Here is a 27,296-nt window from a genome sequence, read left to right as displayed (position 1 = left end):
CATTTTTTCACAAGGCCAAACAAAGAAACATTCAAGAAGATGCATCTAAGAGAGATTTAACTTGCAAACCTACATTCAAGTAAATGCACTCCAAGATTGCCAACATCCATGAAAAGCTTAAGGATTAGAATTGTCTTATTTCTTGAAATTTTAGCATTTTGAAGCATTCATTTTGCCCAATTTCTGTGCCTTGAATATTGCTTTTTCCTCTTTAACAATCATGTTTTCTTTAAAATTACCTTTGTGAGGGATTTTCCTTATTTCTATTCTCCACACACTCAAGCTCAAACTTGAAAGAATGAAGGCCAGGATCCACTAAAGAGCTTGGAGCCCCCTCTCTTGTCTAGAAGTCAATCCATCAAAGCATTTAAAAAAGTTCCATACTACTGCTACTGAATCAAAACTATTTGCCCCCGATGGTAACGTGCGTTTATCAATCCATTGCCTACTTAAAGACTTCTTGCCCCCACTACGTGTCAATCTTCTCTTTGAACCCATGAGTATGTAGGGAGAATAACATCAACAAGAAATGTCAAAACAATGAACCCCTATGACCACCAATTCTTTAATTGTTAGACTAGTCAATGTAGATTAGGTAACCTAAAAAAAGCACCTCTACCTTTTCTATGAAATTGTACTTTTACGCTAAATGAAAAAAAAATCACATCTTCTACTCTAAAGCAAAAAACTAAGGGTTGTCAAGCCATGAAACAAGCTTGCTCACTTCTATTGAGCAATTTCAACTTTACACTTCGATACACAAAACGAAGTGATCCAATAGAACTCCCTTAATCTACTTATAGAAGGACTAAGTGATTATTATGATCTACAATTTATTAGCACTGTCCTACAGGCAGTGCTCTCCTTACACTTTGGAAAAACAGAGTCCCTTCAGTTTCTTAAGGCCACATTTACTCTTTCTATTCTAAGTGATGCCTTTACTTATAGAACTCCCTTAAATCTACTTATAGAAGCACTTAGTGATTATTTTGCTCTATGCTTTATTAGCACTACCCTGCAGGGGAGTGCTCTCCTTACACTTTTGATAAAAAGTGTCCCTCAAATTATTTTCTCTCTCTCTCTCTCTCTCTCTCTCTCTCTCTCTCTCTTTACCTCTCTATGAGCACATGACACTCCTTGTTTATTTGGCTTTCGCTACTCTAGCATTTCATCACTTGATTCATTAGTTTTAGCAATTTAGCTTTTTAGCTTTCTGCAAGGGTCTTAGTGAACCCTTTGCTTCAGCCCTAAGTGGCTTATATGAGTTACCTTTTTGGCATGTACTTTGTCTCAGAGGCCCTCAAGGCCGTTAATACATCTTTCTTTCTTTCTTTCTCCCCCCAAATCAACTCGTCTCTCTCTCTCCCCCAAATCAACTCGTCCCTCACGAGTACGTGTACTCGTTTGTTTCGAGTTATTGCAAAAAAACAAATTTCTGAACTCGGACATAAGGCAAACTTGCCCGTATATATCGATATTTCTGAATTAATTTTGCTGAACAGACTATTCCTACATAAATTATCACAGCTTTGTTGAAAATTCACATATTTATATTGCTCGCCTTCTTAATCCAGTGTAAGATTAACGGAAGACAGATGATACTATCACTATCTGCCCTACATGCCATACTCAAGCTTACCCGTTATCAAGCATAGAAAATTTTATAAAATTCAACCTTTCAGGACAATGTTTGTGAGGCATGCCTCTAAAGCAGGAACATATTTCGACGGTCTGCCAAAGGCAACCAAGAGGACAGATTTCATTTCGTGTCCTACTCACATTAACCTACATAAACTTCAACTAGATCTAGAGCACGTAGCTATGCTTAGCTGATACTTGACTCCACAATAACACGATAAACAACCACATTATGTGAATAAATAGGCTCCACGTTGATTGATTTTGCTAACGTTACCTTGCTCAACTTACGAGGTACTCGCAAAAATGTTTCCAGCCGCTCGCAGGCCCAGCACGAGATTTTGTGCTTGGTTTATGTAAACCAGAATCGCTGAGCCTCTACAAAATTTCGTATCGGCGGTTCCTTTTCTACAGGACAATTTGTCTTGCGAATTTTCAAATGTGTGCCGACTACCTTCCAGAAAAAAGACATTGGAAAGGTCTGAGCTAGAAATGAAGAAGCGAATAATTATAGTTCATCGTGTGGATCTTCCCCATTTAGTCGCTGCTGTAAGGTCTGGATTTGGATAATTCGTCACAATTAGAACTCAATATGACAACAAACTTGAAATTGAAACAAAAGCACATTAGGCAAGGAGATTAATATGCACTAGAGAGCTGATACATAACAAGTCTGAATTGGAAACCTTAGCAATAAAACAGGTCTAAGATTTAAAAGATACAGCAAAACTAGAACTTACAGTCAATCGTTCTTCCAAACACACTGCAGGAGTAGAGAGCTCAGCCACATATCTGCAAAATAAATCCAAACCGACTAAGCTTTTACATCGAGCATCAAAACATTATCTTGCTTTGTTGCACCTTCTTACTTTCAAGTATAATTGATTTCCTGCACTTACTCGCATCGGCTTGGCTCATCTACATCTCTCAACTCTATCTTTGCACCACAACGTAGCTTCACCTGCAATGTTAACACGAAGAACAAACAATTAGCTGCTGTCTACAAGCTTGGCATGCTCTCTCTCTCTCTCTCTCTCTCTCTCTCTCTCTCCTTGTCTCCCTAACAATCTATCTATCTATATATTTCACAGTTAACCCCTTCTATGGAGAGCAGACCTATCCTTTGACAGAATATCCAAGTTACTCCACACTCCACTCTTCTACGCAATACTGACTACTCGTTAGACCACATCTACAGTATCTCTCTCCTCCCTCATAGAGCGCATAGACAGCCAACCCTAGACACCAAAGCACACCTCCTCACTAACTCCACTACATTGTTTCTTTCCCCCAGTCAAATCTCTGGGAAAGCCAACCGAGGAGTCTGTTCCTCAAAATGGCTGGGACAATGACAATTGCATAACGCTTAAGCAATAATTGCATTTTAAGACAAGTAGAGGCCCCAAGGAACAAGGAATAGACTGGAAAAGCATACTGAAGTGCACCACAAGAAGCACCAGTTCCTGGTGTGACACAAGTGGGAGCTCTTAAGTACCTTGTACAGCATCTGAATTTTGATTATCTTCATAAAATAACACGATGTATGTACCCAGATCCTAGCCTTTGGAAGGCCCACGCTCACAATATTTGGAGGACCTCCCCCACCCTACCGGCTCCACACTCTTCAACACATACGGCATAAAGGAAGCCATCAAGAAACTCTAGAAAGGCAAGGCCAAGGATTGTGAAGGTCTTCTAGGAGAGTTCTTGACCCATGGTGGCATGGTGGGGGTCACTTGCTCGGAGTCACTCCAATCTTGGCCAAACTCTTCGATAAGGCTTTGTGTGGAGGGTTTCCCACCTATGGACCACCAACACCATCATTCCGATCCAAGGTTAAGGGACACCATGGATGCACACAACTGCTCTACCATCATGGCTGGCCACTTGATGGGCAAGGTATATGATTCAGCACTCGAGATATGCTACGTTGCAAGCGGCTAGCCAAGTAGGTTTCAAAAGGGGATGCTCCGTAGTGGTGGATTTCTGGAAGGCTTTCAACTGTATACCGCAGACCCATCTTCAAGCTCTAGGTATTGCACATGATGTTATATGGGTAGTCATGGCCTTGGATGAGACAGAAGCAAAGCGTGCACACACAAGGCTGTCTAAGAAGGTGGGCAGCACCATTGGTGTGAAACAAGGCTGCACCAATCCCCTACCCTCTTTGGTCTTTACATCTATGAGCTAGCCTCTTCTGTGGATACTCTGCGTGGACAAGGATTGACGGTAGCACAGGCTCTCATCCCCATCCTACTCTATGCCAATCATGTCGTGCAGCAAAGGCACTCCATATGCAACTATACAAGCTTTCTACAAGGACCGGTACATAAAGTTCCATCTTGGTAAAGCCAAGGTCATAATCTTGAACATTAACAAGGCTCAGCCTCAGCGTGAGTCCTTCACTCTTTTAGGAGATCCAAATGAGATAGGTCTTACGTTTCCTTGGGTTTGCATGACCCAAGTTCACCATGAAAGCCGCAACACATGCACGCTTGATGAGAGGGTATGCATCGATTGCGAGACTGACATGATAGTATTTCCAAGGACCTTCTAGGATGTGAATACAAAGTCTTCTCTTTTCATTTGCCGGTCAGCTTTCTAGACACAAGCCATTTGGGCAGTAGACCTCAAAGAGGACTGGTGGGTCAGCTTCGAGAGGTTACAGGTCATGCACGATCCATAGGAAGAGGTAAACACCAAAAGATATTGAATCCCTTCTGCACATACTCCTCATTTCAAATCATCACCTACCTTGACCAATTGGTCAGACGACAAGTCATTACAGAGGGACCATGGAGGCTTTTCCATCCTCCATGGAGCTTTAGCCAATGGAGATGAGCATTTTGATATGCACGCGTCACCAAATTCTCCCCCCATACCAGCCCTCCTTGGATGCCCCCTCCTTGTGCCTGACACCACAAGAGATCTATTAAGTCGTCAGAGACAACTTGTGGTGGGTTCACATTCAACAAATATGGGTATCCGCACCAATGGCCTTCTACAAAGAGCATAAGCAAGGATGGATTTATCTATGCAACAAGATAGCTATACAAACCCACCTCTCCCATGCAGTACAGATTGGCATGCGTCACCTCCAGACTTCATCTAAAAGGTTCCAAATCAAGGCAGGACATAAGATTACGGCCCCACAACACTACAAAATCTCAAGCTTTGCACTTTTAGAGACGTGCATCCTGTAGTGAGACCTTTCAAAGACTATGCCTGTTGGTTCAGTGCATGAATACTTCCATTTCCCATAACTATGGTTTGAAGAGAGAAAGATGCTCCCTAGTCATCAAGATCAAAGAACCCCAGAGAATCTGATGATGGCATGCATATGCCGTGTTATATATACAACAGAGAGGGCTGAGAGGGGGCAAAGAGGATCATCAAATAGGGCTGAGAGACGGCTGAGAGAGGGCAAGGGATGAGAGAAGGCTGAGGCACGGCTGAGAGAAAGAAAGACAGAAAGATTAATATATTAACATCTGCAGAAGCCAAAAAAGCTTATGAGAAGAAGAAATCCACATGAGAGTACCCCCCCATGGGGAGACTAGAGGTGTCTATGACACTTCAATGAGCTACTGCAAAAAATAGGGCTTTGAGAGGGCAAGGGGGTTTCGGAGAGGGGTGAGAGAAGGCAAAGGATTAGAGCCAGGGCTGAAAGAAGTTGGACTGCAGGCAGAAGGAGTGGCAGCATTAAGTAACTTTTTAATTTAAGGTGCCTGCTAGATGCTTAGAACCCTTCAAACCCTTTTGAATCAACCATGCACTAGCCTAACTCACCAACAACGATCAAATATTGTTTGATGCCCTGCCCCAGTGTCAAGAACGCTAAAACTGGTGACCATGGTTGTGCACAAAATATAATATAAAAGTAGCATCTGAAATATGCCAGTGCAAAACATTGTGGCTATATATTATCGAGTTGCAACCGGATGTTATAAGCCCTGTAGCATTTGAGCTTCAGCGGGGACACTACTTTGATGGTGCCTAGCATGGCCACTTACTAAGGGGACACGGACCAAAGCAATTATCGGTAGTGGCCCTATTCGCTGCTACAACCTGTATTAACTATGTTCCTAGGAGCTGTGGATCAACGCAATAATCAGCAGTGGCTCTAGTTGCTGCTACAATCTGCGTTAACTGTGTTTTTTAAAACCATGCACCATGTCAAAGGACCTGAGGATGCCGTAGACTAGCACTTAGTTGCAGGACTTCTAAGTTCTGTCAAACAACAGAATATTGTAGACCAGAAAACCCATTGCTTGAGAGATGGTGTGCTCGATCCCAACAGCAAAGGGGATGCTGTCCTTAGAGCCCAGGCATTAAGACAGCCATTGGCCCTGTAAGAACACATTATAGGTTTTAGTCGGGAAGACAGCTGTGGAGGAGCGGGTTCTCAGGAAGATAACAACACATTTGAAATGCAAAACTAAGCATCTTAAGACACCACCATTTTTTTTATGCATTTTTTTAATGCTGCTCAGACTTAGTCTGGAACAGGCTGGAGCCTCTAGATGACTTTGATGATAAAATGTAAGAACCACCTATGATTCTAACAAGTAGCATCAACTCAAAAATCTTGAAAGTTTGAAGCATACTAGTCCAATGCGAGAATCACTGCTTCCTTTAACATAGAATGCCCTAGTTTTCTGGATAATCTCATGTCTAAAGACTAACGTGCAGGCCACCCTAAATGTAGCAGGGAGCTGGAAGCACTCGAGAGAATATTAAAAAGCTCCTATTAATCAGCATCACGGGCATCATTATGACAAAACTGGTGCCAGAAGAAATTAATATTCTACCACATCAAAAGTCATGAAGAGGAATGATTACCTTCAAACTTCTATCTGGACCATTCCAACATTTATCACCACGCACAAATAGCATGCTTTTATAGTCATCTTTAAAGCCATCCCAATTTCTGCACATTCATCCAGCTTGTCAAATGTTTCAAAGTTCAATGCTTAAGCAGGGAAAAGGTAGGTTTAAAAACCTGACAGTTTTGCATAGAGATAGCAATCCATCATATAGCTGATATAAATATGCTATTTGCAAGGGGCTGGTAATCATTGAAATGGCTAGAGTTGTAATGCAATAGCGAAGGACAATGTCACTCCAGGATGCTGCCTCACAAAACAAACCTGCTTTGGAAGACCTCTAGAGACATAAAGAAGTCAAGCAGAAAAGACATATCTTTATTTATAACAGCAAAGTTGAAGAAGACCCAAAGCCTACGCACCCTAATGTAGTTGTTGAATGCCCTTCCACCTGCAATCCATGCCTGTAGGGGCAGACCTTGTACAAATATCTACATTCCACACATAAAAGTGAGAAAACTTGGTTAAAGTGCATATGTAATCAACTAAAATTTTGTACAATCATATAGCACTAAAATTTTGTACAATCAAATAGCATTAAGCCACTGCCTTTTATCAGACCTTACTATGGCTAAAGATTGCTCTCCGCATTCTGTATCCCTCTCCCTTGTACATAAGCAAAACTTGAAATGCTATATTTATATTCCACTTAAATCCACAAACGAACGATAGAATACCCATTGATACCACGTGTACAATCTGATTACAGGGATGTAATACTTGTGAATGCCAGAACTTGCACACCATAATGAGAAACTAGAACTCAAACAAACAAATACAGAATACCCCATTGATACTACATCTACAATCTGATCACAGGGATGTAATACTTGTGAATGCCAGAACTTACACACCACCATGAGAAACAACACTAGAAAAACAGCTTCATGGCAACAAAATTTGAAAAAGGATGGTTGCAATTGAAGTATAAAAATAGATAGGGAGTGACATTTTTAAAAAACTCACTTCTTCTGTCGTAATTCAAAGCATCGACCATAAAAACTATAAAATTCTCCATCTTTTCCTGGATGAGAAAAAACTTATTGTGACTAATGATTTTCAATGTTGTAGTTGCCGGTAAACTGCAAGAACTTCATCTGACTAATGCTGTAGTTACCAAGAGCAGGGATGAGAATGCATGTTCTTGTTGTTCTTAATCTTTTCAGGAGTACAAGATGGCACAATTATGATAACAATCTCTGTGAAAAGAATAAATTAATCTAAATGGCAGCGTAAAACTTATGCAATGCTATGGGTATTCAACATACCAAAATCCTGCTCCAACTTCTTTTCAAGATCAGAGACTTTGGATTGTATATCAGCCAATTTCGATGTTGAATCCTGGTACTCTTTGCGGACGCGCTCAGCTTCTGTGAAAATTCATCCACAAAAACAATAAAACTTTACTCCAAAACATTTAATGGCTCCAACTTCAGCATGAGTTCAAACTTACCTAGTTTGTCTACTGGCAATCTCGAAAACCAGGAAAAACTTAAAACAGCCCTGAAGCCATCCTGTAGCTGACTCCATATCCCTGACTTTTGAGGAATCTCAGAACCCTGATGATCTGGAATAGCAAGAATAAATCTTTTGATAAAATCTTAACGTTCAATCATTAGATAAAGAAAATTAAAAATACAGATTTTCAAAAGAGTAAGAAACAAAATCTGAACCGAGATACATCATGTTATGGATTTCGGGGGGGGGGGGGGGGGGGGGGTGCGGCAGAATGTATTTTTGTGTGTTAGGAATGAGCTGTTTTAATCTGTTCTCACATTAAAGCACGACACACCTGTGGAACCAGGTGTTCCCACAATAAGCTGTTTTACTCTGTTCTCACATTAAAGCATTACACACCTGTGGAACCAGGTGTCTCAGATGGTTCTCGCTCTTCATCTACATCCTCACTGTCATAATCTTCATCCTCATCCTCACTGCCTGCCCCATATCCTTGATCATGATCTGAATTAAGGTCACCTTCATCATTGTGGAAGTCCCCTTCGTCATTATGGAAGTCCTCTTCAGCATCCACACTCTGATCATCCTCCACGTCAGCCACATCTCTTCCTTTAAGGCTTGGATCCTCCCCAGTCCAACGAGATGCTACAAGACGTCCTAGTTCCTCCTTTGAGAGATCCTCGGTAACTTTTGCCTCTGAGAAGTCGCTTTCGACCTCATCCTCTATCTCATTCTGGCATGACATGACAGCTGTCAGTAGACGTCCCAATCAGGCCATTTAACCAAAAAACCTGAAAATGCTTTTGGGCAACTATTGATCATTTGCTTAACTCTATGCACGGACAACGTTAAAGAAGAAACAGAGATCAGACAAGCTACATACCTAACCCACGCTCCAAGCTCTTATCACTGATTGAGATTACATGCTCAACTTAACAAGCTTTAAAAAAGTTTGAGCAAACATAAAGACGTAACCATCATTTTTTTATAAATCAAATTGTGTCTGTTGTCATGTGCAAACATTTGTAATATGTAGCTTGTGAGATCCACAATGCATAAGACCATATGAATATAATAAAAGACATGAAATGACCTTGCACTCAAGCAGAGAATAGTACAATGGATCATCAAATGTATCTCTTGGTGGGTGTACTGTCCATCGAGGTAGAAGTTCCCTTATACAGGAGCTTTGGGGGCTGTATCCTCTCTCTTGAATTTTTAGGCTGGAAGTCTACAATTGTTATACCTTTGTAAAAGTCTAGAATATATCCAATTATCTTAACATAACTCAAAATAGACATTCTGCAATCTGCCAAATGAGTCTCACATGTTGTGTTGGAATAGTAGGGTTACTGCCCCACCTATGTGCCCTCATGTGAAGACAACAAAGAAGTAGGAAAGTTGTCTAAGTTGGGGGCTATTGAGAGGCTGCCATGTGAGCGCAACTTATAGGTGCCACACGGGCAGATCAACATGGATATGGTCCAACATATTGGCCGTTCCATGTGGACAGCTAATAGGCTGCAGCATATAGAACAGGATGTAGCAGCAGATAGGTTTGCCACAGAGACTGCCACATTGTCACGGGCATCCTCAGCCCGTAGCATCTGGGCTGCCACGTGGGCTGCCCAGTCAGCATGCAGCCACAGCAGCAGCCACATGGACTGCCATGCAAGCAGCAGCCAGTTCAGCGCAGGTGCCAGGTCAGCAGGGGGCACCACATCAGCAGGTGACGTCGGCCACAGGCGGTGCCATGTCAGCAGCCACGTGGCAAGTCAGGGCAGATAGCAGGTCGGTCAGCACCCTGCCTAGGTCGGTGGGCAGCAGCAGGCTGGTCGGTTCATTTCCAGGCCCAAGGCGGCCTATAAAAGGCAGCCCCCTTGGCCCTCCCAATTCAGGCCTTCCAGCCTTCAGTTCAGCAGCAGCTAGGCCTCCCCGCAGCAGCCCAGCGGGTGAGGATTCACCTCCTCCAGTTAGTCTAGTTCTTCCCAGTTTTGCAGCGAGGGTTTCAACCCCTCCATACAGTTGTATTCAGCCCTTTGGGCATTCATGATTCAGTTGTGACTATTCCTCTTCGGAGGCCCACTACATTCTCTCCCTCTGATTCTCTCACTCACATCCATGAGCACCAATGAGCAGTCCAACACATGGGGGGGATGAGGGTTCAGTGCCTCCACCATCACCACCCCAGAATCCTGCAGATACGTCCATGTCTGCCATGATGGCCATGATGCAAACCTGCAGCAGCAATCCCGAGGCTCTTCTCAACCCCATGGCCCAAAAAAACAGGGGGGTGTTTTAAAAATTCAGTTTGTATATTTGGGTCTTAATAAATGCAAATTTTATGCCCTGCATACACCTAGATGAATCCAGGAACATTCCCAAACTCATCCTTTAAAAACACAACATAGTGCAGTTTCAATCTCATGATAGTCACTCACAAGGTTGAAAACCATAAACTCCATCATGCATAGCAGGGACTAGCTACTATGACATCCCCACTGACGTCATCAGCGCCCAACAGTGGGTGTAGACCATAGTATAAAAATATGTTCTCACACATACAAATCCACACACCCACACATACTTGAGCATCCATTTATACAAAGTCTTCGTACTGAGTTTCTGTCGGCACTCCGGAGGTGAAGGGCAGACTCAGCCATGACGAAGGCTAGCACTAAAGGAGAAGGCTAATCAAAAGGTAGTCCAAAATCTCTTCAATCAAGCTACAACTACTTGTGAAGTCTAAACGTTTTCATTTTAGTCTCTCCCCAACAAGCATCTAAATCTAAATCTAGCTGATAGGGCAATGCACCATTTAAGATAGAAAGAATTATCGCAATACTAGCAGGCCACAACTTGGACGAAAACTTCACAAGGTGAAATTTGCATGTCCGCTGATACGGCAGAAGCATATACCTAGATGAATCCAGGAACATTCCCAAACTCATCCTTTAAAAACACAACATAGTGCAGTTTCAATCTCATGATAGTCACTCACAAGGTTGAAAACCATAAACTCCATCATGCATAGCAGGGACTAGCTACTATGACATCCCCACTAACGTCATCAGCGCCCAACAATGGGTGTAGACCATAGTATAAAAATATGCTCTCACACATACAAATCCACACACCCACACATACTTGAGCATCCATTTATACAAAGTCTTCGTACTAAGTTTCTGTCGGCACTCCGGAGGTGAAGGGCAGACTCAGCCATGACGAAGGCTAGCACTAAAGGAGAAAGCTAATTCAAAGGTAGTCCAAAATCTCTTCAATCAAGCTACAACTACTTGTGAAGTCTAAACGTTTTCATTTTAGTCTCTCCCCAACGAGCATCTAAATCTAAATCTAGCTGATAGGGCAACGCACCATTTAAGATAGAAATAATTATCACAATACCAGCACGCCGCAACTTGGACGAAAACTTCACAAGGTGAAATTTGCATGTCCGCTAATACGGCAGAAGCATATACCTAGATGAATCCAGGAACATTCCCAAACTCATCCTTTAAAAACACAACATAGTGCAGTTTCGATCTCATGATAGTCACTCACAAGGTTGAAAACCATAAACTCCATCATGCGTAGCAGGGACTAGCTACTATGACATCCCCACGACATCATCAGCGCCCAACAGTGGGTGTAAACCATAGTATAAAAATATGCTCTACACATACAAATCCACACACCCACACATACTTGAGCATCCATTTATACAAAGTCTTCGTACTGAGTTTCTGTCGGCACTCCGGAGGTGAAGGGCAGACTCAGCCATGACGAAGGCTAGCACTAAAGGAGAAGGCTAATCAAAAGGTAGTCCAAAATCTCTACAATCAAGCTACAACTGCTTGTGAAGTCTAAACGTTTTCATTTTAGTCTCTCCCCAACGAGCATCTAAATCTAAATCTAGCTGATAGGGCAACGCACCATTTAAGATAGAAAGAATTATCACAATACCAAAAGACCGCAACTTGGATGAAAACTTCACAAGGTGAAATTCGCATGTCCGCTAATACAGCAGAAGCATATACCTAGATGAATCCAGGAACATTCCCAAACTCATCCTTTAAAAACACAACATAGTGCAGTTTCAATCTCATGATAGTCACTCACAAGGTTGAAAACCATAAACTCCATCATGCATAGCAGGGACTAGTTACTATGACATCCCCACACGCCCAACAGTGGGTGTAGACCATAGTATAAAAATATGCTCTCACACATACTAATCCACACACCCACACATACTTGAGCATCCATTTATACAAAGTCTTCATACTGAGTTTCTGTCGGCACTCCGGAGGTGAAGGGCAGACTCAGCCATGACGAAGGCTAGCACTAAAGGAGAAGGCTAGTCAAAAGGTAGTCCAAAATCTCTTCAATCAAGCTACAACTGCTTGTGAAGTCTAAACGTTTTCATTTAGTCTCTCCCCAACGAGCATACATATAGTATGCTGAAACTATGCAAACTAAGCTTAAAAATCACAAAATGCCGTCATACAATGCCTATAGTGCCCAATGATTTTAAAAGTACTCTAGTTTGTAACTTGTTACTAGCTAGTTGTTACAGAAGCGTAGAGATAATTTAAATTACAATGTGAGCTTTGAACTTTAAAAATTAGTAATATAGAGACTAGAATCTAGATTACAAAGTTTAAATTTCAAACTTTTAACTAAAGTTTACTGAAATATTAATATCTTTGATTTAGGTTAGTACATGTAAAGGTACTCCACGTTTCATTGGTAATGAAACATTTCGAAACGTGTTGCAAGTTTTGAAACGTTTCGTTACCAATGAAACGCCTTTCATTGTGACTATGTTCAAAAGGTAAGCACAAAGGCTTGCATATAATGCATCAGCTAATCAATCACTTGTAGCAAGCAGCCTCATAAATCAATTACAAATGAGCCACTTCCCTTATTTGGATACACACGATCATTTGATAATCACATGAAATGCATGTGCTCTCATCTACCATCAAAGAAAAAAATGTACTCTCCAAAATTTCTACACAAATCCGCTTGTAAAAGAAAGTATAGCCACAAACATCGACTCCTCAACATTTAGTTGACTTTTATTCCTTTGCATCAATCATATAGTTGCCTATACATTTAGTTAAAAGTCTGATGGTGGTTTTTCTCTCATAGCAAGGAAATAAACCACTTGAATAAACTTGATCCTTGAGGTCCTCTTTTCTTCTTCACCCTCATGCAAAATCTTCATCTGCTTTGAAGTGACAGAGTTGTTCTCTTCTCTTTTTCTATCCACATAGGCCTAGCCTTTTGATGTTCCTTAGCAAAGACAATGTAACCTTTCCTGGCCATCAGCATATGTGCTGAATAACTCTACTGAAATCACATCTTCCTTTAACGATGGCATTTCTGTTTTTTGACACCTTCACTATCACCACCTCCTTTCATGAGTACTTTACTGAGTTCGTATATCATGTAGGTCTTTCAATGCATGAGAGCGAGATGAGGTAGGACAAATATCTATTTTCTCCAAATGGATGTTGAGGTCCAAATCAAGCTATGAACAAGGTCACTTGATGCAATATCTTGCATGCCACTAGGATCTTCAGATCTTGACTCATCTCCTTGTGATTTTCTCTTTCAGGATAATGCAGCAGATATGCTTAATTGCAATGCATCTTTCCTGGGACGCCTCTTTTTGGATAAAGAAAGCCATGGCCGCTGGTAATAAAACTCCAGACAGCAATGGACAGGTCCACATGAGGGTAACTCTTTGAAAGGAACTAGGATATACTTGGATGATGACCTCACACTCCTACAACAAGAGCACTAGAGGGAGGGAATGGTATGTGTGATGGCAGCTCGACATGCAGGAAATGGGCTGCTTATAGAGATGGTAAAGTGGTTATCCGAGAAAGAGCAAAAAGGGAAGAAAGGGAAGAAAGGGAGGTGGACAGCTCATGACGGTGTCTGACCCATGAGACGAGCACAAAATAGGCTGAGTATGGCAGTGTGGAACTGTAATGGTACCCTTTGGTCTGACCAGAGACACAAAAGAGCCCACAGAGGGGGCTACCCACAGTGACAAGATACACTTGGGAGTCAGCTCACAAGAGGGCAATGAGGAGAGATCGTGGGATAAGAGGTTCAGGAGGAGTAGCAGTTCTATTCAAATCACACCTCAAACTGCTTATATTATGATGCGGAAGGAGAAGCATGCACTCCACATGTGGTGCGAGTTCTATCGGCACACAATTGGCAATCTGCTACTTCTCTCCGGACACATCATCATATGCGCATGAGGTCACCACAAAGAGTCATAGCCCATACGAGATGATATATGGTGATGTCATGAAGTTCTCTAGGCAAGGGGAGATCCTCCTCCTAGGCGACTTCAATGTGTGTACGGGAAGCACTCAAAGAATGCACCACACGTCACAAGATACCGCCAACACCTGCTGGAGATGGAAGCAGTGCATGGCTTGACCGTATGCAACAGCCTTTAGAGATGGATGTCATCTGGAGGACTCACCTGTTTTTCACACGAAGGTAGACGAGTACAATGGATTACCTCATGGGCTCCCCATGGGGAACCTTTGTGACAATTGTACATGATTCCACGGTTTCTCCCCTCCACTTGGCAAGGATCATGTTGGAGATATCAAAGCCAAAGAGTGTGTTGGTGTGATGTGTTGGTGTGTAGTACTAGGTGATCTAGTACTAGTTCGTGTGTGAGTCATGTGTGAGTGCCACCTGTCATTATGGGACTTATCCCAAATGCACTAGGTGTTAGTATGTGAGTGAGTAGCCTATATAAGGCTTGTACTTCACTTATCTTTATATACTTAATGAATGAATGAAAGACTTCATTATGTCTTCATTTGAGTATCACTTCTTCACTCCCTAGCCTCTCTCTCTCTCATATTAGAGAGCAACAAAGACTGATGCCACAGGTCACCGATATCGACAGGTCACAGACTTTTGTTACTGACTCCTATGCATCTAAGTCCGCTGCCGGTGAGGCTGAGGGAGAGGAGCTTGAGGAGATGAGAGCAGCATGGATTAGCAATAGGAGAGTCAACCACGATGCTGCCAGACGAGGGACACACACTCCACGTGCGACACGGATAGGGACCAGAGCACGTACGATCAAGGTTCGGTCTATCTCAGCCCTTCTTAAAGGCGACCGCTAGAGGCAAGGCATCACCGTTGACGTAGCCCACCGAATCCAGAGATCGAGGAGACCACGCCCTCCCCCACATCAAGCTCCTCACATCTCATCAGAGAGCCACTAGGTTGCCTGGATATACCGAACATGAGCATGTACTAGGAGTGCTAGCTCTGAGCACCTGATACTTCTCTGTTATTTGGCTTTGGCTACTTTAGCATTTCGACACTTGATTCATTATTTTAGCACTTCAGCTTTTTAGCTTTCAGCAAGGGTCTCAATGAACCCTTTGCTTCAGCCCTCAATGGCTTGTGTGAGTTACTTTTTTGGCATGTACTTTGTCTCATAGGCTCGCGAGGCCTCTTGTAGACATTAATACATCTTTCTTTCTTTCTCTCTCTCCCTCACACCATGTTTCTAACATGGTATCTGAGCAGGCCAAATTGGCCTCTTGCCCTAGGCGCCCTGCCACATTATCATCTCCATGCCCTAACCCAACCCTAACTCTGCTCAACTTCCTCCTTGCAGCCGCCTCATTTCCACCTATATTCTCCCTCCTCTTGCAACCATTAGCTTCTGGTTTTGGCTCCTCCATAGCCAGCCACCTCTTCATCCCTTGCTGTCTCCACTATTGCCCTCGTTCGAGTGTTCTAGACGCCTATTGCTTGCTGGTCGGCACTTTCTTCAAGAAGTGTCTGCACATGTGCTTCCCCAAGGATGTTTTGGAGTATTTCATCGCCAAAATTAGGGTTTCTGAGCTGCTGCTGCAGAACCGCGTTCAACAGACCCATTTTTGGAGCTGTTCTGAGGCTTCCAGCATATCTACATCAGCCGTTTTTCACTGTGGTGACCTGCTGCAGCACTTCGGAGCTGCCTTGCTGAGCCGCCTTGCAAGTTTTGAGACCTGCCTTCACATTTGGGGCACCTACAGCTACCGCCTTGTACATTTCGGACCTGCGTGTGCATTTTGGAGTTCTTCAGGCCTTCGACCAGCTGCTGCAACTATCTACAAGAGCACTTCATAAGTTCGACTATTCAAATTTCCAAGGATGACAGATTTTAAGGTTTCGGTTCAGTTGCTCCAAAGTTGCTTTGGACTACCACCTGTTTTGAAGAGATTTGGAGCTGTCCTGCGGCATATACTGGCTTTTCTGACCTAAAGCAGAAAACCCTAATTTTTGCAAACCCTACATTTCAGAACACCTTAAGACATATCTATACCCTATCAGGTCTTGGCTGTTTTCAGTGCTCAAGAGACCTCCATTGATGGAAAGACAGCCCTCCTTATTGATGAAAGTCATGCCAATCTCCTGGCTGAAGAACAAGCTGAACCTAAAGAGCCCTCGGAGGAGATACATGCAGCTACAGCAGAGGTTCACGGCCTATCTCTTGAGGACGAAGATCCTTTCGACCAGGGTTGGGCTTTCTAGGCCCCTATGCTATGTGTGTTTGTGTTGAGTCAAATAAAGGTTCTCAGCCTTGAGTTGTCCCTCTAAAGTAAATGTATTTGGAGTTGATAAGAGGTACTCTACCCTGGGTTGTCCCCCCAAAATGATTGTATGGTGCAAAATGCAAAGAAGAGTACATTCTTATTCTCTCGTCCGCAATTGTCTACATGTACTCTCAAAGTTGCTGGTAGGCGACCTTTTTCTGCATGTACATTGTGAATTGCCTTCATAACGGATGTTACAACTTGATTGCTATCATGTAGATGCAAGGAATCCATCCATATGTCTGCAAAAAACTTAAATCCATGCACTAACACTCCACATAGATGTGTCTTTAAAAAGTATTTTCCTTGTAGCTTAGGTGGAGTGTTAACAAATTGAGGTAATGTTGTTGTATTTTGATCCATACTAACTACAATAACACACATGTACTCATTTGGATGAGAAATAGCTTGCTCCTTCCAAAATGCATATTTTATTCTAGAATGTCTAACACTGAGAAGTCACTATCACACGGGAGGTGTTGGATAGTTGGACTTGCTCTTCGCAGTATTGCGGTGGAGGGGGGATCGGTCTACTCTTTGCATGTTGGGTCTCACACGCTTTGCTCTGAAGGGGGGTGTTGGAGATATCATAGCCAAAGAGTGTGTTGGTGTGATGTGTAGGTGTGTAGTACTAGTTCATGTGTGTGAGTCAAGTGTGAGTGCCACGTGTCATTATGGGACTTATCCCATATGATCTAGGTACTAGTGTGTAAGTGAGTAGCCTATATAAGGCTTGTACTTCACTTATCTTTATATACTTGGTGAATGAATGAAAGCCTTCATTATGTCTTCATTTAAGTATCACTTCTTTACTCCCTAGCCTCTCTCTCTCTCTCTCTCTCTCTCTCTCTCTCTCTCTCTCACACCATGTTTCTAACAAATCACTCCTACCCAGCATTTAGCATATCGACCACCACACCAGCCACAGGACGGGAATAGCCCGTTCCCCACCCATGTTCAAATACACTTCAACGATGCCTTGGATAAGTTATATATGAGCCAATTGTCACGTGAGCTACCAACCTCCCTTGAAGATGATGCAGACCTTGCCCATGCCTCAAACACTTTGGTATCAGTGGTTCAAGCTGCCACCGCCAGGTCTCTCCCCACGACTCGTTCTGCAGCATGTTCGCCAGCTGGGATGATGCCCTAGAACCCATGGTTCGATGATGAGTGCCGAGAGATGAGATCTCACCTCATACGTAAGCGGGACTTGGGGCATCTTACGACATTGGAGGCACATCGGATATCACGTCTCTGGCACGTCGAAAGAGACAAAATTTCCTTTTGCATAGGATGGATGAATTGATCACATCATTTCGAGGAGGAAACCCCACTATTGCATGGGGGCTTCTTTCTGGGGAGCAAGCCACCTTTTCCCATCACAGATTTAAGCGTCTGGAACAAGTATGCGACCTCGTGTTACGACATCCTGATCCAAGCCCCACCGGATGGGTCCTCTCTATCTAGGCCCATCACATGTGCGAGCTACCTTGCACCGTCTCTCCAAACGGAAAGCTCAGGACCATGAGGGGTTGTGAAGCAAGTACTTTGCACATGGGCAGGAGGTTTTAGCTCCGATCCTAGCACAGATGTTCAATAAGTGGTATGTCACAGCTTCCCACCTGCTTGGAGTACCACCGTCATTGTGCCAACCGATGGACACAGGGAGTTACCGCACTACAGACATAAAGACTAATAGACTGACAGACAAGATAGAAAACATGACAGACAAAAGATCCTGAGACACCCCTCCTCAAGTGATATCCTTATATGGGTCCACAAGGGTAGGGACAAGATGGATCTAAAACAATCAGATTGATAGACAAATAGACAGACAGACAAGACTAAATAGACAAAAGACTGACTGTAGTCAAATAGAAAGACCAAGACACTAGAACCCCTTGACCTACATCATCGGTGGTCAAGGTGGTAGACAAGTCATAGAAGTAATCAGAAAGCCCATTTCTCATCATGTGAGGAAGGAACAGCAGGATCAGCTGATGGAGATGTTGCAGCAACATGGGCTGAGGTAGATGCAGGGGCTGATGTAGAGGTTTTGGAGTAGCAGTCTCTCTCCCGGTGATTATCACGGCCACAAATGGTGCATGGATGAGCCTTGAAACAGTCCTTCTCCATATGATTAGTTTTGCCACAATGGGTGCAAGGCTTTCTTACCTTAGAACTTCCTTTCTTTGCTAAAAAAGCAGTGTCAGTTACCTTTCGTTGTTGAGTTCTTTCTTCCTCTTGGAGAGCATTGATGATACCCTCAAGAGAAGGATTATTATGATACTTGAAGGTGGTGACAAGAGTAGCATAGGTGTCAGGTAAGCTTTTGAGAAGCACAGCAATAGCAATGTCTTTGGAGATGGGAGACTTGACTGATGCAAGCTGAACCATAAGACTGCGAAGATAATTGACATGAGAGGCTATAGTAGCTCCTTCCTGCATATGTAGATCAAAGAATGAGATCATAAGTGCAATCTTAGAGTTTTTAGATCGGGCTCCAAAAAGGGTATCCAAAGTGATCCATGCTTGAGGAGCAGACTGTATGTCGGAGATGTGATGAATGTAATCATCTCCAAGGCCGAGCAATATGATAGCATAGGCTTTGTCGTTCTTGGCAGTGACAACTTGCTCAGAGGGACCTTCGGGAGCAGCACGGTGAACAATGTCCCAAAGACCTTCTTTCATAAGATGGCACTTGATTTTGATTTGCCAAGTATGAAAGTTGGACCCATTGAATTTGTCGATAGATATGAGAGAATGAGAGGAAGATGCCATGTGGGAAGGTCTTACCTCTTGCTAGGATGCAAGGGCAGTGTCTATTCCCTTACAAGATTGCAGAAATAAATGAGAGGAGAGATCCAAGAAGCCAATTCTCTCACCACTTTGTCAAGGCCATAGCATATGACAGCCCATCGAAGTAGGAGAAACCAGCAAAAAAGGAGAGACTGTTCAGAAAACTGAAAGAGGCAAAGCTCAGTACCTTAATCCCAGGCAGAGGTAGAGATGCAAAAAGGGCGCAGTCGACGAGGTCGAACAGATGGCGCAGATCTCCGTGAAGATGGAGCTGGAGAAGTCGGCCTGTGCAGGTACGGAGAAGTCGGAGAAGTCGGCCTGTGTAGGTACGGATTCCGTACAGTCGTACGGACTGTACGGACAGCAGAGTACGGAGTACGGACGACGTACGAAATACGGGCGGCGTACGGACAGCGGACGACGTACGGGTGCAGGACTGTGCAGATCTGGCGTGACAGCAGGTGAGTGACAGCAGGACTGCGCAGATCTGGCGCTCAGATCTGTGGCTGAACTGTGCAGATCTGGAGCGCAGATCTGGCGCAGATCTGAAGTGGGATACACACAGATCTGGCATACACACAGATCTGGAATACACACAAATCTGGCGCGCAGATCTGGAGCGCAATGATGGGGCAGAAAGAGGGGAAAATGTGAAGAGGGAGCGCAGATCTGGAGCGCAATGGCGGGGCAGAAAGAGGGAGAAATGTGAAGAGGGAGAGATCTGAGAAGAGGGGCAGATCTGCAGCGGGGGAGAGATCTGAGAAGAGGCAGACTGAGGGGAGAGAAGAGGGATCAACCTAGCTCTGATACCATGTTGGAATATGAGCAAAGGTAGAGATAGAGGAGCACTTCCTATGCACTGCCAAGCATCCTATGAGATCCGAGGACGGTACCATTGTCTCTTTCAGGAGGGACACAATTTTGGGCCAATCTCCTAGCTGATCCACTTTCATGACCAGGTTTGCATTAGGTGGCCTATGTTGGCTCTTCCTATATGCTTGAGGTTGTGCTACTTAGCTTCTTGATGGTAGCTCCAAGTTCATCCATTCATGGTTACTTGAATGGTACTCACTTAAGTTGGCCGAGTATCTGAGGCCAACACTATGTTGAGGAAGACAACACGACGAGGTAGGATGGTCACACGAGTTGGCTGGGACATTGCCAAGAGTATGCTACTGGCATAACAAGTCAGAGGCTACAGCATAAAGTGAGAAGACAAACAAAGAAAACAACTTGAGCTATAGTTTGACACAGAAGATCAAAGTAGAGGAGTCCACCTTTGAGGAAAGGTAAGATTAAGTAGATGTACCTAATCCTGTTGAGATGGATGATGATGGAAGAGAAATGGTTGCAGGCGAGTTCATGTCTAAATAAGAGTTTCAACAAGAACATTGCAAAATGAAATTTTGAATTAAGAAGTATGAATGCCGTGGTTAAAACAATGTACAATGCAAATGATAATGAGTTAAAATATATGCCATTCAAGGATCACATTGAGCCAAAGGATGAAGATATGAAAGTCATAGAGGTGAGTATGAAAGATACAAGCCGCAATTGCCTAAGCGCTATTTTGGAGACAGGGAATCGTTGGCCTTGAACAAAAGGATGTGAGAAATGATGGAAATGGTTGAAGTGCAACGACACAAAGAGACAGCAGATCAAGCAACAAGAGATGACACTGCCCCCAGACGCTGAGTGTGCATAGTGACATGTCACACACTTTTATGCCTTCGAGTCAATCCCAAGAGGAGGACGAGATAGCCGACATGAGCACAGCATGGATCAACGGGAAGAGATGGCATGGAGCGATGGGGCCAAGGACAAAAAGACCACTCACGATGCAGAGGTTGACCAGAGCAGCAAATGGAGGTGCAACACATCCCAACTCTGAGCCAAGGCATTGCTCTTAATATGCCCCACCGGATACATAGATTATGAAGCCTATGCCCCCCACCACAGTGCGAGAGGACCCAGCAGACGCAGATACCGGACATCTTTAGTATCTGGACATCTTTACATGGGAGAGCCACCATGGTGCATGGCTATGTATTTTGAGTACTAGTTATTGAGTTTTGAGTTTTCGTAGCATAGCACTCGGTAAGGACCTTACTGAGCCCTTTGCTTCATCATACAGTGGCTTGTATGAGTTATCTTTGGATTGTGCCTGCGAGGCCTCCTGAAGATGGTTCTCTCTCTCTCTCTCTCTCTCTCTCTCTCTCTCTCTCTCTCAGTAAAATATGAGTAGGTTTAAAAACAAAGCCATCCATCCACATGCACTCAATCTTTTTTTCGACACATTGAGGATGTTAATTTGAGCAATCAAAGTGAGTGTTGAACTCATCTAGAACTTCAAAATCCTGTGCGCATTATTCTTAGATTGGAAAAAGGTCAGCATAGCAGGTTGTCCAAAAACTAGCAAACACAACATGAGAGCCGGTCAGCATAGCAGGTTGTCCAAAACTAGCAAACACAACATGAGAGCCATACGTAGCATAGAAGCAACACCTGTTTCACAAGCGCAAAATCGTGATTTGCAAAAAAAACAACTCGAAAAACACAGGCCTGCAAGTAAAGTAGCCAACTGAAGCAACCAAAAAACAATAAGCCATTGATAATCGCACTCACCCTGCTAGTTTTATGTTCTATTAGAATTCTATTAGAATTCTACCACTTTATTTTCTTAAGGTCAGCAAATATATTTCCCAGCTATAGATTAAGTGATTGCAAATTATTTTATGAAACCTGCTTGATATTTAACAAGTAGTTAATCGGCTATTATCACAACTGTATTGCACGACTTGATGACTCAGTAGTTCAAAAATGGTGTAAAACGCAATTCAACTGAGCTTAAATGTTCAAGCATAGCAAAGAGAGAAAATCAGGTGTGAGTACAAAATGCTGAACATTGATGTGAATTCAAAGTTAGCAGTACAATGTGCTATCAGGAAAGAATTCTGCAAGCTCCTTAAAACACCAATGTATTTATGATTTTTGTGTGGATTGCAGGTATTACCTTTGAGTGCCTTGAATAATCGTTTACAATAGTCAGCCTACCCCCAATTTTCCCCTTTCTAATCTCATGAAACCAGATGGCTCTGTTGAGATCGTTGATCTTGAGATCGTTTCTAATCTCTCATGAAGCCACATGGCTCTCTTCAGATTGTTGATCTTGATCAAGATGCAATAGTGGTATGTCTCTTACGGCTTTTGTACTTCATGATTGACTTTTTTGAAAAAGCTTTTTGCTCTCCTAACACATTAAAAAGACCTCTTGAGATGTATTCTCTGCAACATTGGAACTTCGTGGCAACAGCCCCTGTTGAGGCTTCACAAAATTGGGGTTGCAGACCTGAAGTTCCTCCTATTGAAACTAGATGGGAGGCAAGGTAGTCTAGGCTAAGAAATGAAAGACTAGACTAGATAGCAAACATAATGGAAATGGAAATGAAATGCTAGAAAGAAATGAACAACCAAAGTACTTACAAAACCAAAAGAGGCTTGAGGCTTGATTGATTTGACAAATGAAAGTACAATGCCTTTATAGGATAGGTGCACACACACTAAGTACCAAATGTATATGGGATAACTCCCAATATGATATGTGGCACTCCTAAACACCTAGTACTATAAAACTCACACTAGGACCCACTAAAACAAACCAAAACTAACTCAACTTGACTCCATTTCCTAACACCCCCCCATGGAGGAAAGGTGAGTGACTACTGGAATGGAACCAAGAACAAAACATGACAATGGCAGTCATCGGACTGTGCGATGACGGTCTAGAACTAGACATAGCTCCCATGTTAACTCAGAGGCAAGTGAGCATGGCTCAAAGGCTAGTGAGCATGGTATAGACTCAAAGGCTCACCTAGCATGGCTCAGAGGTTCATCGTGCATGGATGCATGACCAACTCAGAGGTCTAGGAGACCAATGCACCAACATCCTGGAACTCACATGCCAGGCCTGGAAAAATAGATCTATCCAAGCCAATACATGGCTCCCACAATACATCCCCCTCTTGGCTCCAGGAACTAATGAGAAACATGGATCCACACACCATAGAAAACCCATACATCGTTTTAGGAGGAAGATCCAAGGCAGAGAACCTTTATTAACTCAACACACATGATTTATTGCATTCATTTTTGGGAAACAACCCCAAGGCAGAGTACCTAAATACAACATGCTTAAAAACAAATGGATCATCATCTCCATCGTCCTCTGGAGGGAGAGAGAGATGTCGGATTTGAGCAGTGAGAGCGTGAACTTGTGTCAGAGGGTCGTCATCTTCATCGTCACTAGTGGCGGCTGCAACCCAACTGGCATGGTCCTTAGTTTGCTGTGTGGCAAGCTTCTGGTAGCATCTGTCCTCCGTATGACCAAGCTTTTTACAAAAGCTACAGAGGCTTGAATGACTGTCTTTTCATGTGCTAGTGGAGACATGGGTTTCCATTTGTTGGTGGAGGCAAGAGCCTCTGTAGTATATGATGAATAGATCAGAGATTCTTTGTTCCGGTGATCTTTTTCGAGAAGAAGAGTCACCATATCAACAAAGGTAGTCGTGGCAAGCTTAAGTATTTCAAGAGTGTGCCCAAAACAAGTGACTCCTGCCATACTCTTCATGAGGACAGCCATTTTGTCCTCATCGTCTGGGAAACAATTCAGGCTGGAAAGTTGTTAAGCAAGAGATTGCATTTTTTCTAAATGTGCACTCAAGGTATCACTATCCTCCATTTTCAACTTATAAAATTGTAACTTCAAGAAAACCTTGGAGTTTGTGATTTTGTTACCAAAAAGATTCTCGAGGCGCGCCCAAATCGCCTTGGCTGTCGATTTGAAGCCGACATGATGAATCAAAGTGTCATCGAGGCAAGGTCCGATGATGGCAATAGCCTTTGAGTTGTGCTACTTCCATATCTGGAGTTGTTGAGACTCCGTTGTTGTAGCATAGTCCCAATCATCCTCAATGACATACCATACATTTTCTTTCATGAGGGACAGCTGCACCTTAGTTTGCCAAGTAGGGAATCCTTCCCCCGAGAACTTCTCCACGAGCAATGAGATGGAAAAGGGGAAACTCATTATGTACCGCGGGAAATAATGAGCGACAAATGGCAGAAGACAAAAAAACGGGTAGAAAGTGGACAGTTAGACATAGACTTGCTGCTGTAAATGGCGACATGATGAATCAAAGTGTCATCAAGGCAAAGTCCGATAATGGCAATAGCCTTTGAGTTGTGTGCTTCCATATCTTGAGTTGTTGTAGCGTAGTCCTGATCATCCTCAATGAAATACCATACATTTTCTTTCATGAGGAGCAACTGCACCTTAGTTTGCCAAGTAGGGAATCCTTCCCCCGAGAACTTCTCCACGAGCAATGAGGTGGAAGAGAGGGAACTCGTTGTGTGCCGCAGGAAATGATGAACGAAAAATGGCAGAAGAAAAAAAAACGAGTGGGTAGAAGGCGGGAGTTGGACATAGACTTGCTGCTGTAAATGGCGAACAGGTGGAGCAAAAAGGCCGGGCATAGATGGCACAGAAATGGTGCAGAAATGGCGGGCAGATTGGAGCAGAAATGGCGAGCAAACTGTAGCAGAAGGACCGGCAGAAGGACGGGCAGAATGGCAGACAGAAGGGCGGGCAGAATGGCAGCTAGGCAAAGAATGGCGGGCAGAAAAGGGCAGCAGTTGAAGTGGATAGAAAGTTGAGGCTGCAGCTGAAATCGCCAATGTTTGTTGAGGGCAACCTTGAAGAATCCATTGTTGGAGAGGCCACAACGTCGTTGGAGAAGCTCATTGTTCGAGAAGCCAATTGTCGGGGAAGATGGGTTGAAGGGGAAGGGAGCTCTATCTTGGAGGAGAGGATAGCTTCCATTTGCAAGCCTCCCTCATCCTCTAGATTGAGCATGGAGAGTAGGGAAAGAGCTAGACACACGGCTCTGATACCACATGTTGGAACTACATGGGAGGCAAGGTAGTCTAGGCGAGAAAGACTAGACTAGACCTGCACATGACTGGATTTTCCAAACCAGAAGCGAAGTGTGTGTGCTGGGACGGGCCACATAAATGCCAGGATGATGATTGAAAGAACACAGGCACATGAACAACTTGCAATTAAGCAAGCTTTGGAGCGTCTCATTTCTCTAGAATTCTAGCCCTACACTGGCAGAATGTTGCTCTGCGATTGACAATATCACTCATTGCCCCGACTGCTTAAGAATCAGCGGGATCCTTGACAGGAAAAGAGGAGCGACAGTTTGGGTTTGGGTCGGTTAATGAGTAGTAGTGTATTTTGCAGCTTTGGCCATTATTTTGTTTCTTTTAGGCTGAACTGTTTTTGAGGGAAGCTAGGCACTTTTTGTGTACCAATCAGTCAAGCTCCTCATAATTATTTGGTTGACCAATGCTTATTTTCATGGCAGTGTCTTAATTTTAATGATAGAGGTTTTAATATTTTGCAGGGCCTTCTTTTCAATCATTGGAGTGTTGTTCTTAATCCAATGTCGTGCTTTGTTTTACAAATTTGCCTAGATCAACAAGTATCCATTCAGGAAAAAAGTTGAAAGAAATTGATGCAACTGAATATACTCATCAATAGAAATCGAATTTGGTGCTCTTCCTTCTGCCAAAGCTACTTGCCTAAAGCAAGAACTAATTCACCTACAACAAGAATACTGAGCCTCTGATCTTGACATTAACCAACAAACAAAAGCTCTCCAAGATCAATGCCATCTTTTCACTTCTAACAAATCTTTCACATCGAGCAACTTCTGCCTCCATCTCTGATGACCCAATAGAAGCGCCTCAATGCAAGAGTGAGAATCAGGTACCAATATTATTTGCGAGTGTCCCTCATAAAAACATTTTGTCTCACACTCTAAGTCAGCTTTTTGGTTAGCCATACCCTTTAATCGAAGCCTTGAGTACTCCTTAGCTCAACTAAAGTTAGACCTAGTTCAAGGTTAGTCCACTAATCTACATAAAGGTCAAAGGTTAGTCTTCATGTCCTAGATGTGACTGCCTTGAAGCTGTGATCTAAAAAGAAGCTTATACATGTCTTCCCTTTCCTTCTTCTCAGTTTATATCTGTTGCTCGACCTAGTTGTCTACTTGTCACCTAAAACTTGTCGGGCTTGCAAGCCTTTATTTCACTAATTACTGAAAGAAAACGATTTGATACTCTTAGTTAGAGATCTCTAATGATTGTGCGCTTGCTTCAATATATATGTCCAAGGGCTAAAGAATATATTATTTCTAGCAGCATTATTTAGTAACGTCAACAGCAAGATAAAGCACTGTTTCCCAATTCATTTGACCCTATGACCGATTACAATACCTGTCACAATATCCCTATTACTCAAGACCCTCTCAATGACACCACAAAAGGTCCAGTCCCTCAGCTTATAAATTTGTGGAAAGGAAACACACTGCCTCTCCAGTGTGGTTATACTTGAGTAAAATATAATATGTGCAAGTACTAGCACATGGAATTTTGGTGTAATTAAGAAAATTGATGTTCTGAGAAACTGATAAAACCTCTCTTCTGATGCATGTCCTTGATGGCAAGGACGTGCTGAGGACTAAAGACAGGACCATAGTGGATGCGAGATTCAAAGGACAACAACATCAACATTCACGTTGTTATAGTCCAAGGCATAACATGTTATAAGCCGCAGCAACAACTTCCATGTTATCAAAGAAAAACTTCCAAGCTCATGCAGGCGATGCCCTTATTCATGTATTTGCTGGGCAGCACCAATCTTTGATCTTCACTAACTCGGAAATAAAATTACTATCCAAAAGCGTAGCTATGGAGCTAGGTTAACAACAGCATGTGTCACCTCTCAGTCATGAATCACAAAAAAAACTCA

General features: G+C 43.2%; 1 protein-coding gene across 1 annotated transcript in view; it reads right to left on the bottom strand.

Moving 5' to 3' along the window:
• Nucleotides 1-1,673: 1,673 nt before the first annotated feature.
• The window catches only part of PSL4 (calmodulin-binding protein), a 28,820-nt gene continuing 3,197 nt past the window's right edge, over nucleotides 1,674-27,296 (bottom strand). Inside the window, exons 6-14 of the mRNA XM_087401646.1 lie at nucleotides 8,382-8,715; nucleotides 7,978-8,091; nucleotides 7,793-7,894; nucleotides 7,491-7,548; nucleotides 6,887-6,955; nucleotides 6,481-6,568; nucleotides 2,538-2,599; nucleotides 2,379-2,430; nucleotides 1,674-2,194 (exon numbers count right to left, since the gene is read on the bottom strand). Of these exons, the coding sequence (XP_087257772.1) occupies nucleotides 2,147-2,194; nucleotides 2,379-2,430; nucleotides 2,538-2,599; nucleotides 6,481-6,568; nucleotides 6,887-6,955; nucleotides 7,491-7,548; nucleotides 7,793-7,894; nucleotides 7,978-8,091; nucleotides 8,382-8,715 (927 nt within the window). The 3' untranslated portion in view covers nucleotides 1,674-2,146. The remainder of the gene's footprint in view (nucleotides 2,195-2,378; nucleotides 2,431-2,537; nucleotides 2,600-6,480; nucleotides 6,569-6,886; nucleotides 6,956-7,490; nucleotides 7,549-7,792; nucleotides 7,895-7,977; nucleotides 8,092-8,381; nucleotides 8,716-27,296) is intronic.

The sequence above is a fragment of the Dipteris shenzhenensis genome, chromosome 30 (assembly GCF_047967505.1).
Source record: "Dipteris shenzhenensis isolate YYH24624 ecotype China chromosome 30, Dip_SZ_1.0, whole genome shotgun sequence".
Lineage (NCBI taxonomy): Eukaryota > Viridiplantae > Streptophyta > Polypodiopsida > Gleicheniales > Dipteridaceae > Dipteris > Dipteris shenzhenensis.
Note: the sequence above shows the minus strand (reverse complement) of the source record. Positions and strands in the feature narration are given on the sequence as shown.